The sequence below is a fragment of the Chroicocephalus ridibundus genome, chromosome 2 (genome assembly GCF_963924245.1).
Source record: "Chroicocephalus ridibundus chromosome 2, bChrRid1.1, whole genome shotgun sequence".
Taxonomy (NCBI): domain Eukaryota; kingdom Metazoa; phylum Chordata; class Aves; order Charadriiformes; family Laridae; genus Chroicocephalus; species Chroicocephalus ridibundus.
Genome location: NC_086285.1, coordinates 70,822,839 through 70,835,578, shown reverse-complemented (window position 1 = coordinate 70,835,578; position 12,740 = coordinate 70,822,839). Strand labels below are relative to the sequence as shown.

At 50.5% G+C, this 12,740-nt stretch overlaps 1 protein-coding gene across 2 annotated transcripts; it reads left to right on the top strand.

Moving 5' to 3' along the window:
• Nucleotides 1-1,143: 1,143 nt before the first annotated feature.
• ID4 (inhibitor of DNA binding 4) lies at nt 1,144-4,672 on the top strand. Of its 2 annotated transcripts, none has more exons than XM_063325815.1 (3): nt 1,144-1,798; nt 2,541-2,599; nt 3,088-4,672. In XM_063325815.1, exons 1-2 carry the CDS (start codon nt 1,391-1,393, stop codon nt 2,583-2,585), a joined length of 453 nt encoding a protein of 150 aa, XP_063181885.1. In that variant the 5' UTR covers nt 1,144-1,390; the 3' UTR covers nt 2,586-2,599; nt 3,088-4,672. The 2 variants fall into 2 exon arrangements, with proteins under 2 accessions (XP_063181885.1, XP_063181886.1); XM_063325816.1 differs by having other exon boundaries at nt 1,144-1,805.
• Nucleotides 4,673-12,740: the final 8,068 nt, after the last annotated feature.

The window sequence follows — 12,740 nt, the reverse complement described above, 5'->3', positions numbered from 1 at the left end:
GCAATCAGCCCTACTTCACTCACACAGACAGAGCCCCAAGCGCTGCAGCATCTGCGGGATCAGGCGCCGAATTTCTTACACCCGTGTCCCGTTCAAATATGCAATGGCTCTTAATCCTTAGAGGGAATTAAAGGAAAGTTTGAACAGCGCATTATTAAATTAAAAGGTTACAATCTGCCACAAGATGACTTAAGCAGGACTCGGGAGTATGTGTCTGTTAATTTTAATGCTCTGTCTCAAAGTACAGAACTCTGGACATTTCCAGCATCATATTTAAAACATGGTACATCTACTAATACGTGATCTGGTGCATTAATGGACCAAATTAAGTTACAGGTATGAATTTTACATAAAACGGATTAATATTATATGTCATGGAGGAATTTTAAATACTCCATCTCCATGCATTTTTAATAGTTATGTGCTCTAATTTAATGTTCCCAGGCATTGCTTTGCGTGAAGTCCCTAAACCCTCCTCCTTCCCCCTCTCCCCCCGCCCCCGCTCCAGTTTTGCTTGGGATTTTCCCTGCCTTTAAACAGGCGTCCCGAAGTCCCTCGAAAAATGTGTAAAGCCGGGCTGGGGCTCCGACACCGAGAGGATAAAAACGCGTTTCACGACCCGGGTAGACGCCAACCCTCCTCCGGGTGGGTGGGGGGACCGAGGGGGTAGGCCGCCTTCCTCCCGGGCGGGCGGCGGGGAGCGGCGCCGGTCGCGCAGGGCTGCGCTCGCCCCCGCGGAGCAGCGCGCCGGACCGGGGGGGGCGGCCTCAGGAGCCGCTGGGCGGCCGATCCCGCCCGCATTCCCGCAGTCCTTCCTCCCCGGGACCGCCTTCCTCCTCCTCCGCCTCCTCCTCCTCCTTCTCCCCCGCGGGGGTCAGCGCCGGCCGCCCGCCCCCTCCAACAGCACCACCCCCCACCCCCCCTTCACAGCCCCGCCGTCATTGGCCGGCGACGCGTTCCGAGAGGGGGGACGCGGCTCCCTGATTGGCTGCGGCGCGGCGCGGCGGCGCCCCCACCCGCTCCCCGCCTCGCACCGCGCTCGCCTTGCCCCGCCGCCGCTGCCGCCGCCGCGGCGCCCCCGCCCCCTCCGGCGCCGCCCGCCGCGCCCCGCCCGCGCCCCGCCGTATAAAGGGGGCGGCGCGGACAGCGGCGGCTGTAGAGGCGAGCGCGGTTGTTGCCGAGCGGTTGGGGAGGGAGAGGTTGGGTTGGCGGTGCCGCCGCGCTACTGTTGTCGCGGGGGCCGCCGGTAAACGCCAGCGAGGCTGCGGCCGTGCCCCGCTCCCGTTGCGGGCGGTGCGTGCGCGGCTGCCCGAGGTCGCGGGAGGCGGCGGCGGCAGCAGCAGCAGCGCTGGTAGAGAAGGGAGGTCTGCTCCCTCCTTGCGGCAGCAGCATGAAAGCCGTGAGTCCCGTCCGGCACCCCAGCCGCAAGGCGCAGCCCGGCGTGGCGGGCGGTGGCGGCGGGGGGGGACACCCAGCCCTGCGGTGCCTGGCCGAGCACAGCGGCTGCAAGGGGGGCCCGCCGTCGGGCGAGGAGCCGGCGGCGCTGTGCCTGCAGTGCGATATGAATGACTGTTACAGCCGGCTGAGGAAGCTGGTGCCCACCATCCCGCCCAACAAGAGGGTCAGCAAAGTGGAGATCCTGCAGCATGTCATCGACTACATTCTCGACCTGCAGCTGGCTCTGGAGACGCACCCGGCGCTGCTCCGGCAGCAGCAGCCGCCGCCGCCCGCCCTGCACCCGGGCAGCTGTCCGGCGGGCACCCCCAGGACCCCGCTGACAGCCCTCAACACTGACCCGGTAAGAGGTGCGTGCCTCGCCAGCCCGCGCTTTGGGCACCGGAACGGGGAGGCGGGGACCGGCGGTCATCATCCCGGTGATGCCTCGCCGCCGCCGGCCCCGTGGCTCTGCCGAGGGGCCGCAGCCCACCGGAGGGGGACGGGGCGGGCGGGCGGAGAAAGGCCCCTGGCGGTGCGCGGTGGGTGCCGGCATCCCCTCGGTGCGGGCGGGCACCCGCGCGGTGTTTACCGTGTAATTACAGCCTCTCGAGGGAGTAGCTGTAATCAGCGTGTTTGCACACACGGGAGCAGACGCGCCGCTCCTCCGCTTCCCAGCCCTCTGCGGAGCGAGTATGAGCGGGTTTGGCGGCTCTCCATGTCTAACGCCTTCAACGCAGCCTGATTTTTTGGGGGGGGGGGGCGCGTGTTGAACGGGGAGCGTCTCCCCACCGCGGGACCTCCGGTGGCAGCCCGGCGGCGCTTGCAGCCGAGGCGCGGGGAGCGTCGTGCCCCCGGGGCGCCCCCCTGCTCGCACCCGGGGGTGCCGGTCCGGGCGCCAGCCTGCCGGGACCGCTGCTGCGGCCCCCTCTCCTCCGATCACCCCCGGCAGCCGGGGGCTCCCGTCAGCGCTCCCCGGCAGGGCTGTGGCAGTGCCCGGTGCGCGGAGGGTGGGGGAGATGTGGGAAACTGGGGGGGGGGACACATCTCCCATGCCCTTTTTTCTCCTTCCATCTCTAACTTGCCGTGTCTTGGTTGCTGCGCAGGCTGGCTCTGTTAACAAGCCGGGGGACAGCATCCTCTGCCGCTGACCGCCGCTCCCCAGGTGAGTGCCGGGCGTCCGGGGCCGGGGGCTGGAGGTTCGGGGCGGGGGGGAGGGCGGGGAAGCGTAGCCCCGGGCTCGGCGGCGCCGCACCGCCTCCCGCCGGGAAAACCTGCCGAAGTCGGGGGGGGGTGGAGACGGGGGACGACCTGAGCCCGGCGAGAAATATTTGCAGGCGGCTTTGGGGTTTTATTTTTAATTACCGGGTGGTTATTTTATTTTCTTTAATTACCGGGTGGGTGGTGTTTTTTTCCCTTTTTGTTGAACACTTCCCCCCCCCCCCCACCTCTTCTCCCTCCCCGAAGCGCTTCTGGCTGCGGCGTGCAGCTGCGCATCCCTCCGCCTTGCCCCAGCCCTGGGAGCTGCGGTTGTTGTTTGACCTGGTTTGTTTTGGGTTGTTGATCAAGCATGTCTTGTGTTTTGTTGGTGGCGCCAGTCGGTCTGGAGCGGAGCGGTTCACACACCCCCTCTATTCATTCCTCTTCCCACAGGTGTGCGGCGGCGCCGCGCCGCGCAGAGGCACCGCGGGGGGCGGCGGGGCGGGGAAGGCGGCGGGGAGGGGGGGGGACGGGGACACCCAGCCCGGCCCCGCCGCACCGGAGGAAGGAGCCATCCAACACCACCACCACCACCCCCCCACCACCTCCTCCTCCCGCCCCCGAGCGGTTCCCATGCTTCATCCCGGCAGAGCCAGCCTTTTCACCGTTTTGCACGTCCGTAGCGGTCCCCCCCGCCTTTTCCCTTTCCCTGTTTTCCCCCCCTCCGTCCTCCTCCCCGTCTCTTCTCTTCGCTTCCGACCAGATGTGAGCGGTGTGTCCCGCGGTGGCAGGAGGTTGTCGGACTCGGAGCAGGAAAAGTTGCGACTCTCTCTCTCTCTCTCCCCCCCCCCCCTTCCCCCGGGATAGAGGACCCCGAGCCTAAACCAGACTTTTTAGAAGCGTTATAACTCTTATAAAGGGGACCGAGCAGCTGAACCTTGAAGCTTTACTAATCTACCAGAGCATTTGTAGATATATTTGACATCTATTGTTTAAAATAGATGGATTTTATTGGGGCCCAGGGAACTTTCTTCTCCCTGCAGGAATGTTACATATTGTATAGATAAATGAGTGACATTTCATACTGTGTATATATAGAGATGTTCTATAAGTGTGAGAAAAGTATATGCTTTAATAGACTACTGTAATTATAAAATATTTTTAATTAAATATTTTTTTGTAAATATTATAAAGGTGTGTATGTGTTTTTTAAATCTGTGGGAATATCTCTAGAATACCACAGCTCAAGTATGGAGCTGCTAATATGGAAATATCTTGAATGTTTAGGGCTCTTTTTTTGTCCCCAAATGTCCTTTAGATGCGGAAGTTAAAGCTATAGCTAGTGGTCCTGCATGATTGCATGAGATGTCTAATTGCAAATAAACTTGTTTGGAGTCCATACAAATGTGTTTTCCTCAATCTAGACTTAAAATGTTTGTAAGTGTATTATACATTTTGAGACTACACTTTTGTCATGTAGGCACAGGGGTTTTTAGTGCATTCTATTAAAGTAGCAGTAAGATGTAGTGGTTTTTTACCAAGAATAGAAAAGCAAAATTCTATCTAGTTTTTGCATTATGGGGGCGATGCTTTAGATCTTTATAATCAGCTTTTTTTCTTAAAATCTGCTGTTGCATCAGATCAAGAAATTTGTTCTGGAACTTCATTTAGCAGCAAAAGGCTTTATTGCAAACTTGCGTTCCTACAGCCTATTAATTGCTTAAAAAGTGAAAACAGTTCTCTGCTTGCAACCAAAGGGCAAATCATTAACAAAAACAGTTGCTGTTTCCTTCGTCCAAAGAGTATTAATACTGAACTGCAGAAGGGCACATGGGTAAAGTCGTCATGATCGGTGATGTAAATTCATCTTAAAATGAATTTAAGTAGACCAAAAATCAGATAACTGCGTCAAGATTATTTTTCTAGTACAAAATGACTTTCATTTCACTGCAGCTATGTTACAGTTAAAAATCCTGTTTAATCTCTGTGATGTGTAACTACTACATGTGAACATTAAACTAGATTTACCTGTCTTTAACTGTGATTCTTCAGCTTATTTCTTCAATCCTCTGAATTTGCACATTGTCTTCACTTTTTTTTTGTATGTACCATTTGACGGGTGAATTCATTTTACGGCAGGCTTTTGTACAATCAAGTCTTACAGACTGTAAACTCATGTCCAGGCTGAGTGAAAGATGCTCATTTTGTGTGATCAGTAGCCTGCACACTAGTGAAACGGGATTTTCAGAGTGGGAGAATTAAGTAGGATTTAATTGGGTGCTTTGTAAATAGCTAGCCAACTGTGTGTGTAACATGCTCTGTTTGACGAAAAAAGAGAGGATTTGTTTCAGATTATACAAGTGTCAAAAGTACTATAACCCAAGGGATGACTTCTATTAAGTTAAATATTTATAAGGAAATTAACTACTGGGGTCATTAGCTATTGACTACAGTGATAATGTCAACAAGATGAACATTCTCTTAATCAAAATAATTGCGTAAAGATCAAATCAAAAAGTGGCTAACACATCTGCAAACATAAGGCCTCCTGTCACTGCAAATGCGTTAAAGGCAGGGGCATTTCACAGGCTGAGCCCTGACTCAAGGGATGGGGAGCGGGTCCCTGGCTGCTTTTCCCCCAGCTTGGATGTTATAATAATAGTAGTTTAATGAGCAAAATACACGTTCTCATAAAATCAAGTCATGAACCTCTCATCCTGCGTCTCCAGCTAATTCAATGACAGTAAGAATGCTATCAATAGGGGTTTTTTTTAGTGCAGTTTGGGAATTCTTACTGTGCTTGAAAAAAGAAAAGCAACGTTTTTTCCAGAGGAATGGTTTAAATTTATGTTCTTTTTCTCTGTTTATCCTATTAATATTTGTAGTCCTCCACTTACTTTAGCTTGTATAGCTCAGATTATTTTGTATACAGCTTTTCAGTAACATTAGTTCTCAATACCCTCGTTTTGTTTCTACCCACTGTTGCCAAATTACGGTATTCTGTTACAGAAGAGGAAGCAAGCAAAAGGTGCTGTCTTAAAATATGAAACTCCCTTGTAGAGTTTCTACGTATCAAAGCTGGAATATCCTGGGAGAGCTGGTAAATCACTGAACTACTTTTCAAGGGAGAGCGCACCAAACCCTGGATTGTTTCAGGTCAGGGCGATCTCTCATCGAGTTTAACGGCTTCAGGATTTGGTTTTGCTTTTTAAAAGAAAGTCAGAACCTTTAGAAAACTAAGTCTTACTAAAGAGCTGTGAAAATTTTTCCTGTTATACGGTGTTCTTGACAAATGTGAAAGCCTGCATTTAACACTCAAAAAGCTCATATCAGGGCATAGTAGATGCTGGTCTTGATTTATTGCTGACGCTATGTACAAAACTGTAAGCAAGGAATATCTAATCGCTCGCTTCCTAATGGCTGGAATCAGTACAGTCCTAAATACAGCTGTACTTATTTTTGTTTTTCAAAGATTTTAGAGTCTTTCATCATATTTTAATCCTATATCTTGTTTAAATCATGTTTTCCGTATAGCAAAAGGCGTAAATGTTTGAACAAAGGCAAATTAAAAGGACTCTTTCTTCTACTGCCTTGGATTTTCTCTTAGTCACAAAAGCATTCCTTAAAAGGAACTTTTTGATTGCGTGATGAGAGTTGTGGTGAGGCTGCCAGATTAGGAATTAGGATACTAAATTCTGTTCCCAGCTCTGCTACTGAGGCTCTTTTGTGACCTTGAGCAAGTCACCGGCTGTCAAACAAACTTCCAGTTTTCCATTTGTAATCTACCAGTGGGAGCATGTACTCATCCCTGTAGAAGCAGGGAGATGAAGCAGGCGAAATGCATTCACGTTTTTTACTTCATCTTTGTTATGGGGATTATGTTTTGGGTAAGAAAGGAAGCGTAGGGAAAGATGGGGTGATTAGCAGGAAAGCCTTCCTAAGGAGGAGCCGATGGGGGAGCACATTGCTAGTAGAGCCTGCGAGGACTCTTGCTTGGGACGCTGAGGTTGTAAAGGACTAGAAAATGGTCTCGAGGAGGAGCAGATGAGGGATCTAGGTCTTTTCTGTCCCCAACTAGTATGCTGTCTGCAGAGCACAGCGGTAGACCCTGCTAACGCTGCGTGCGTGCTTTGGTGAGCTGCGGTGTGGAGGTCCCAGTCCTCGCAGATGCCGAGACTCCCCTCTGGAATTTCCAAATGACGGGAGATGTTCATTTCCCCTAAAAGCCAAATACTAGCTCTTGCGCTGATAGCTACCTTTTGCCCCGCTGTTTCACACAGGAATGGCATTTATTTTCACTTTCTAAACCATATAGCGTTGCTTTTAAGCAGTTGTGTTTTCAGCCACGAGCGAAGCGGTCATAAGGAATGCCATAGCTGTCCTGCAGGTTGTTCTGAGAGTTAATGAATAAACCATGTATAGGATAAACAGGTTTATGCAAATGCAGAACAGCACTTTACTACTATTTGTATTTTCAATGCTTTTGTAGCTGTCAAAGTCACGTTTTTGTAAAACCTTTGCAGTTGGAAAGAAGAAACCACGGTGCAAGCAATTCAAGTAATTGTTATAGATGCGACGCAATTTACTGGCTTCTCCAATAGTAGGGCTTGCAACGCTAAATAGCGTGCTTCCAAAACAGCATTGAAAACGCTTTGCTCTCCAGTCCCAGAACATGTGATCTGCAAACACAGGCTAAATATATTCCCCCCGTACAACTGCTTGCTCTCTTGCATTAGAAAATCCGTCCTTTCCTCTTAATTCCCATGTAGGAGAAAACGTGTGTGCGGTGCCGACCGGGAGAGCCTGCTTTCCCAAACACCCAGACCGGCCCTCGGAGAGCATCTGAGCCGAGCTGGGGACCAGGCGCCCCAGGGCTGCACAGCACCACAGCACTGGGGGGAGCGGGGCTGTGGGCAGCTGCCAGCCGAGCCCCAGCACCGCACGGGCCAGAGCCCGTCTCTCCCGCACCACGTCCTGGCCATGCCTCCTGGAGAAAAACCTTTTTCCCTCTTCACGGCCTGGAAAAAGAAAAAAAATTCGCAGGGGCCAAGCTATGGCACAGACTGCTTGTGGCTGTGATCACGGCAACATGGACAGGAGTGGGGATTTTCTAAGTTGGCATCCTTCCTCCTTGGCAAAACATCTGCCGGGAAAGAGCCGTGTTGCCCATTGAGCACTGGGGAAGGAGCGGTGTGAGCCCTGCCGAGTGCTGCGCTCGGGCACAAACACAAAGCTGAAGTCATCAGAAAGATGCTGGTGAGCGGTGGGCCCGGCTGCCGGGCGTGCTGAGTACTGCAAGGTAATGTTCGCCCCCCTGTTTTGCCCCCCTTGAAGGTATACGCGAGGGGAGGCAAGACCGTTTGCAGCCCGCGCTCAGCTGTGCTGACGCGGTTGAGGACCGGTGAGAACAGCCATAAAAAGCACCTCCCCGTGCCCCCAGCTGAAGACAGTGCCGGTGGGACGCGGTACCCACGCTGTCCCCCACCACGCTCAGAGGGCCACGGGCCGGGGAGGCAGAGCGCTCCTCTGGCAGCTGGTTTCAAAGTAGAGGACTGAGTGGTGGCTGGAACGAATTAGTCCCCGTTTGTCACTTCTTGGCCCGTAGGGAGTAAGCGCTGGCGCCCAGGACTTTGTCAGGCAGAGGCAGGAGCAGCCCCTCCGCAAGAGCCCCGGGCGCGCAGCCCTCCCCGTGCGAAGTGCGACAGCAGCGCTGAGCGGGATACGGGGCAGGGCAGCTTGGGCTTTTCTTCCTTTGATGGGCATGGAACACGCTTTGACATGGTACTTTGAGGGTTGGTTTTTATTTTATTCCTTTTTATTACTCTTTTTTTTTTTTTTTTTCTGTTTTAACCTTCTTTTAGCCTTGGGTTTGCTTGCCTTTTATTTATTTTTTTTTCCCAAAGATAATGTGTTTATCAACTGACAGCGTACACTCGTTTCTGGTAAAAGAAGCACTTTGACAATTTTCACAACATGTATAATTTACTTAAGGACCATAATGGCTTCCTGTGAGCCGTGTGTCATGTAAATAAATGTTCCAACAATTTTTAACATGCATATTATGTACTCCATAGATCAATGGCTCCTTTGAAGCTGTTACAGTTTATCCTGTAAGTTCCTATTCAGACATTTTTAAATATGTATTATTTATTCAACAGGCTATCTCTTAATTCAGAGATGCCGGTGTCAATATTTATAGCAGTCTGGCATCTACATCTTATTTAGAGTATTTCAAAATTAACATTGCTTAGCCTTTTCAGCAGTTTAGAAGAATCCCCATGAAAATGTGGGAATGGGAAAGAACAGTTCAAATGAACGAGACTGTAACGTGCATCCATTTTGGATCAGGTTTTAAGACTGCTTCCTCTGCTCCCCTCTACCTTCTCCACCAGCCCTGGAAACACGCAGGGCCAGAAACGGGGTGTGTTATGTGGGCTGCGGTGCACGTAATAAATCCTCAGGAGGGCTTGGGAGGGCAGCAGCGCCTGGCCTCAGAGGGGCAGGAGAACAGGGTGCCATGGGCCAAGCGTTTCCCTTTGCCTTCTGCTGTGTCTGTCCAGGGGCCGGGGGATCCCGGCAGGAGCATCGCAGCGCTGGGGGAGCAGTGGTGGAAAAGGCATTGCCTTCTCCGGCTTTAATGAGGAAGCCGTGCCTTGGTCTGTGTGCAGGACAGGCTCTCCAGGTAAGTAGGAGCTAATATACCAGGAGCTTGTGAGCTGCCCCAGGGCTTCAAGCGCCAGCAGGGGGTTTTTTGGTGGTTTGGGCTTTTTATGGGGTGCATCTATGGGTGCTCCATGCCCTGTAGCGAGCGCAGCCAGGGGCAGGTGGGAAGGTGCGGGGCACGTGGAAGCGAGGGCACGCACACGGATGACTTTCCGTCTCTGCAGCTATTAGCCAGGGAAAATCCTTTTCTATTCCCAGAGGGTGGGGGAGCCGGTAAGAAGTTATATCCCCACCTCAGTAGGAAGCTGCAAGGGGAACCCAGCGAGCTCCTAGGCCCTTGCGGAGTAGCCCACGAGATAAGAGGGCCCGCAACCTCGGTGCAGGCTAATGGAGGAGGAGAACCTGGGCCGAGAAAGATAAAGTTCCTATTTAAATGGAGACATCTGCAACAATAGAGGTGGAAACGTAAAAAAATTGCTATCAAACTCATTTGCTTGTAGTATGAAGGCTTTTGTCTCACCTTGTTTAAACAGTCCCACTCCTGTGTTTAGTTTACTTGTGTTAATATCCCCCAGAGGCTTCATCATTTGCTATTGATGAGCATACAAAAAAAAAAGGTAAAATGTTGCTGTCCGTGCAATTAATTCTCTTTCCAAGTGCTTAAAATTCAGCATGTCCCTTCAGTTCCAAAGGTGCTAGATCTTCAAAACCAGCAAGCTGCTCGCAGTCAGCTGGGAAACCCCAAGTTGTTTTGGAGCACATAAAAACATTCAGTGCTGATAAATACCCACACTGTGTTTTGCATCTTCATAATTTGGGATTCCATTTACCTGACATATGCAATAAATAAAACAATAAATAAAATATGCTCCCTGCCTCAAGGACGTTTCTCTACATAAGTTGCAGCCCAGTATACAAACTCTTTCCCAACCAGCTGGTGCTAAGCATCTACCACGCTTCCTATTCTAAATGCAGGGACACCTTCTTACAGCTGACAATGCTGTTTAAACCATAATGGAAGCAGCCATAGATAAGGCTTTTAATAAGAATATAAAGCAATAGAAATAGAGCACTGCTTTAGCTGGAAAACGGGCAAATTGTTCTTGTTGGCGCTTTTTGGTGAAAAATGCTTCTACCTAGAGAGTTGGAAACTCCAGTGACTCAGCTCTTGATCAAATGCCCACCGAAGTCTTTCCATCACCTTCAGCAGATGTCAAATGGCAAATTCACATAAATGAATGGGTACATTTAGGGCTCTGTAGTGCACTGCTCTGCCCGGACAAAATCCCGTTATGCCTTACCAATGCCTCAGTTGGGAGCTAGGTTTTACCATTTTTTAGCTATTTACTCCGGACCGACACTGTTGTCACTGGCGTGAGAAGTTGGGCGCAGCCTTTGACCAAGCAGCTCGGCACCAGGGCTGGCAGCTTTTAACTTTCCCTTATTCCCAAACCACGACAACTCTCTATGTGAAGAGTTACATGCGACTCAATAGCAGCAGCCCCGGCAGGGCTAAACAGTGAAGGAAATAAAACGTGAGGCCAAACCTGTCCCCAGCTTGGCTTTGGACTCGGTCTCCTGTTCATCTCAGAGGGTTTGGGAGTTATAGAATCCTCTTTCCTGTCTCAAGATGGGTTTTGAGGCGAGTTTGGCCAAGAGTTTAGTGGGAACGGCAGGGTCGGATGCTCACTGCCATCAATCGCTTCATGTTCATGTTCAGCTTGAACGCTAAATATAAACAGACATATCAGTCTGTGTTTGCTTGGATTCATTGAAATATTAAAGCAAATGCTTTGTGCCTGTGGTGCAGGGCAAGGTCTTCTTTATTTTGCTGGGGCAATAGCCATATTGAAACAAACTGTATTTTGTTTTCTTTCAGACAGGTGTGATGGCACACCTGCGGAGCTCAGGCTTGAATAGCAACTCGTAACCTTTTGTGGGTAAGGTGGGGGGCAAATCCTGCTTAACAAGGATGTCAAACTGATCTTTGTTCCCTTCTCCCGACCAAGTATCTGTGGCAACAAACTGGAGACAGGTAAACAATCGGCTTCTGCTACCGCAAGCTTTCCATTTACAGTTCACCAGGAGCTCTTATTATATGAAAGGAAAGGGTGGATGTGGTGTCAACACAAGGTAATAGTAATATTATTTGAACAGGTGTGTGGGGTGTTGCTAAAGTGAGAGGACGGGTGAGCGGTAGGGAGCAGTTAGTACAGGGCTGTGCATGTAATAACCAGAGCTCACCCGCGTTTATTATCATAACAATCATGTGCGGTGATAGGTTTCACAATGAGCTGGTCTGATTTACCTGGTGCATTAAACCAGTTCTGTTGTTTCTCGCTTTCTAACTCCCCGCTGGAAAAGAGCCCGAGAAAATATGGGTGCTAAAGATTCGGTGAGCAGACCCACTGCACACGCGGCTACAGAGAAGTGACCCACCAGGCCAGTTATCCCCCGGCTCCTCCACTCCTCCACAGCCAGCTCTGCTGCTGATTTACATCGGTGGAACAGAGAAGGCAGATTAAGTACCTCAGGACTGCGTTACAAAGGGATGGCAGCTTTGCGGGGAGCGTTAAGGCACCTTGGAATAGAGAGAGTCGAGCACCTCAGCAGTTTTGTCTACACGTCTATTCTCTGTAACGCAGTTAATTTCAGCAACGTATTTCCACTCTGTGATGTGTGTTGTATTGATATGTATCTATGGTTCGAACGTATATTCATCTATGTGTGTACAGCGTTAGGTGGATATCCTTCCAGCAGGAAAACTGTCTGCCACTATAGAGAATGGAAACAGTAAAAATAATCTTTTGGTTTCTACTTTTGAAGGGCCGACTGGAATCACATTAGAAAGGATTAATGCAGTAGGTACATACCTTGCTGAAATTTGCACGTTTCCATTACGAGAAAGTGGGAAACAAAGGGAAAAATCATACCCTGGTATGGTCTCAGAGTAGAGATATATGCTATGATTCACTGAAGACAGCTATGGAGGTTACAAAACAGAAATTAAGAGACGGTATAAATTACGTGAGGGTGTTCTAGACAATTAGACAACTCATTGGTCCATTTACAACACTGCTCGTGGCTTTATATCAAATCTGATGAAAGAGTAGCAAATTGTAAGCAAGGAAATTTTGCATTCTCTCCCGTCCTTAAGCCCTACTCTGTTCAGTGAGATCTTAATGCGTATCCTGAGCATTTTAATAAGAAACTACTGCATGCCACTGGTTTGTGCAAACAGTAGTTGTATTATTACAGGGCATGAATTAATCTTCCGGGCGTCCATTTGTGTTACTCAGATCAGGCAGGGTTTATTTGCAAAGGGCTGACCCTGCTTCCTGGCAGGTTCACTTGGAGATGCCGTGCCAGACTCCCTCCGGCCGACGCGAAAGGGTTCGGCTGGCACATCTCGGGGACCGCGTGGACAGCCACACGTCAGGGGC

What these genes read in the sequence shown, in the direction of transcription:
- ID4 (XM_063325815.1), top strand. Translation starts at nt 1,391, where the DNA reads ATGAAAGCCGTGAGTCCCGTCCGGCACCCCAGCCGCAAGGCGCAGCCC. An exon ending in CAGCCCTCAACACTGACCCG is followed by an intron (nt 1,799 to 2,540) that starts GTAAGAGGTGCG and finishes GTTGCTGCGCAG; the next exon opens with GCTGGCTCTGTTAACAAGCC.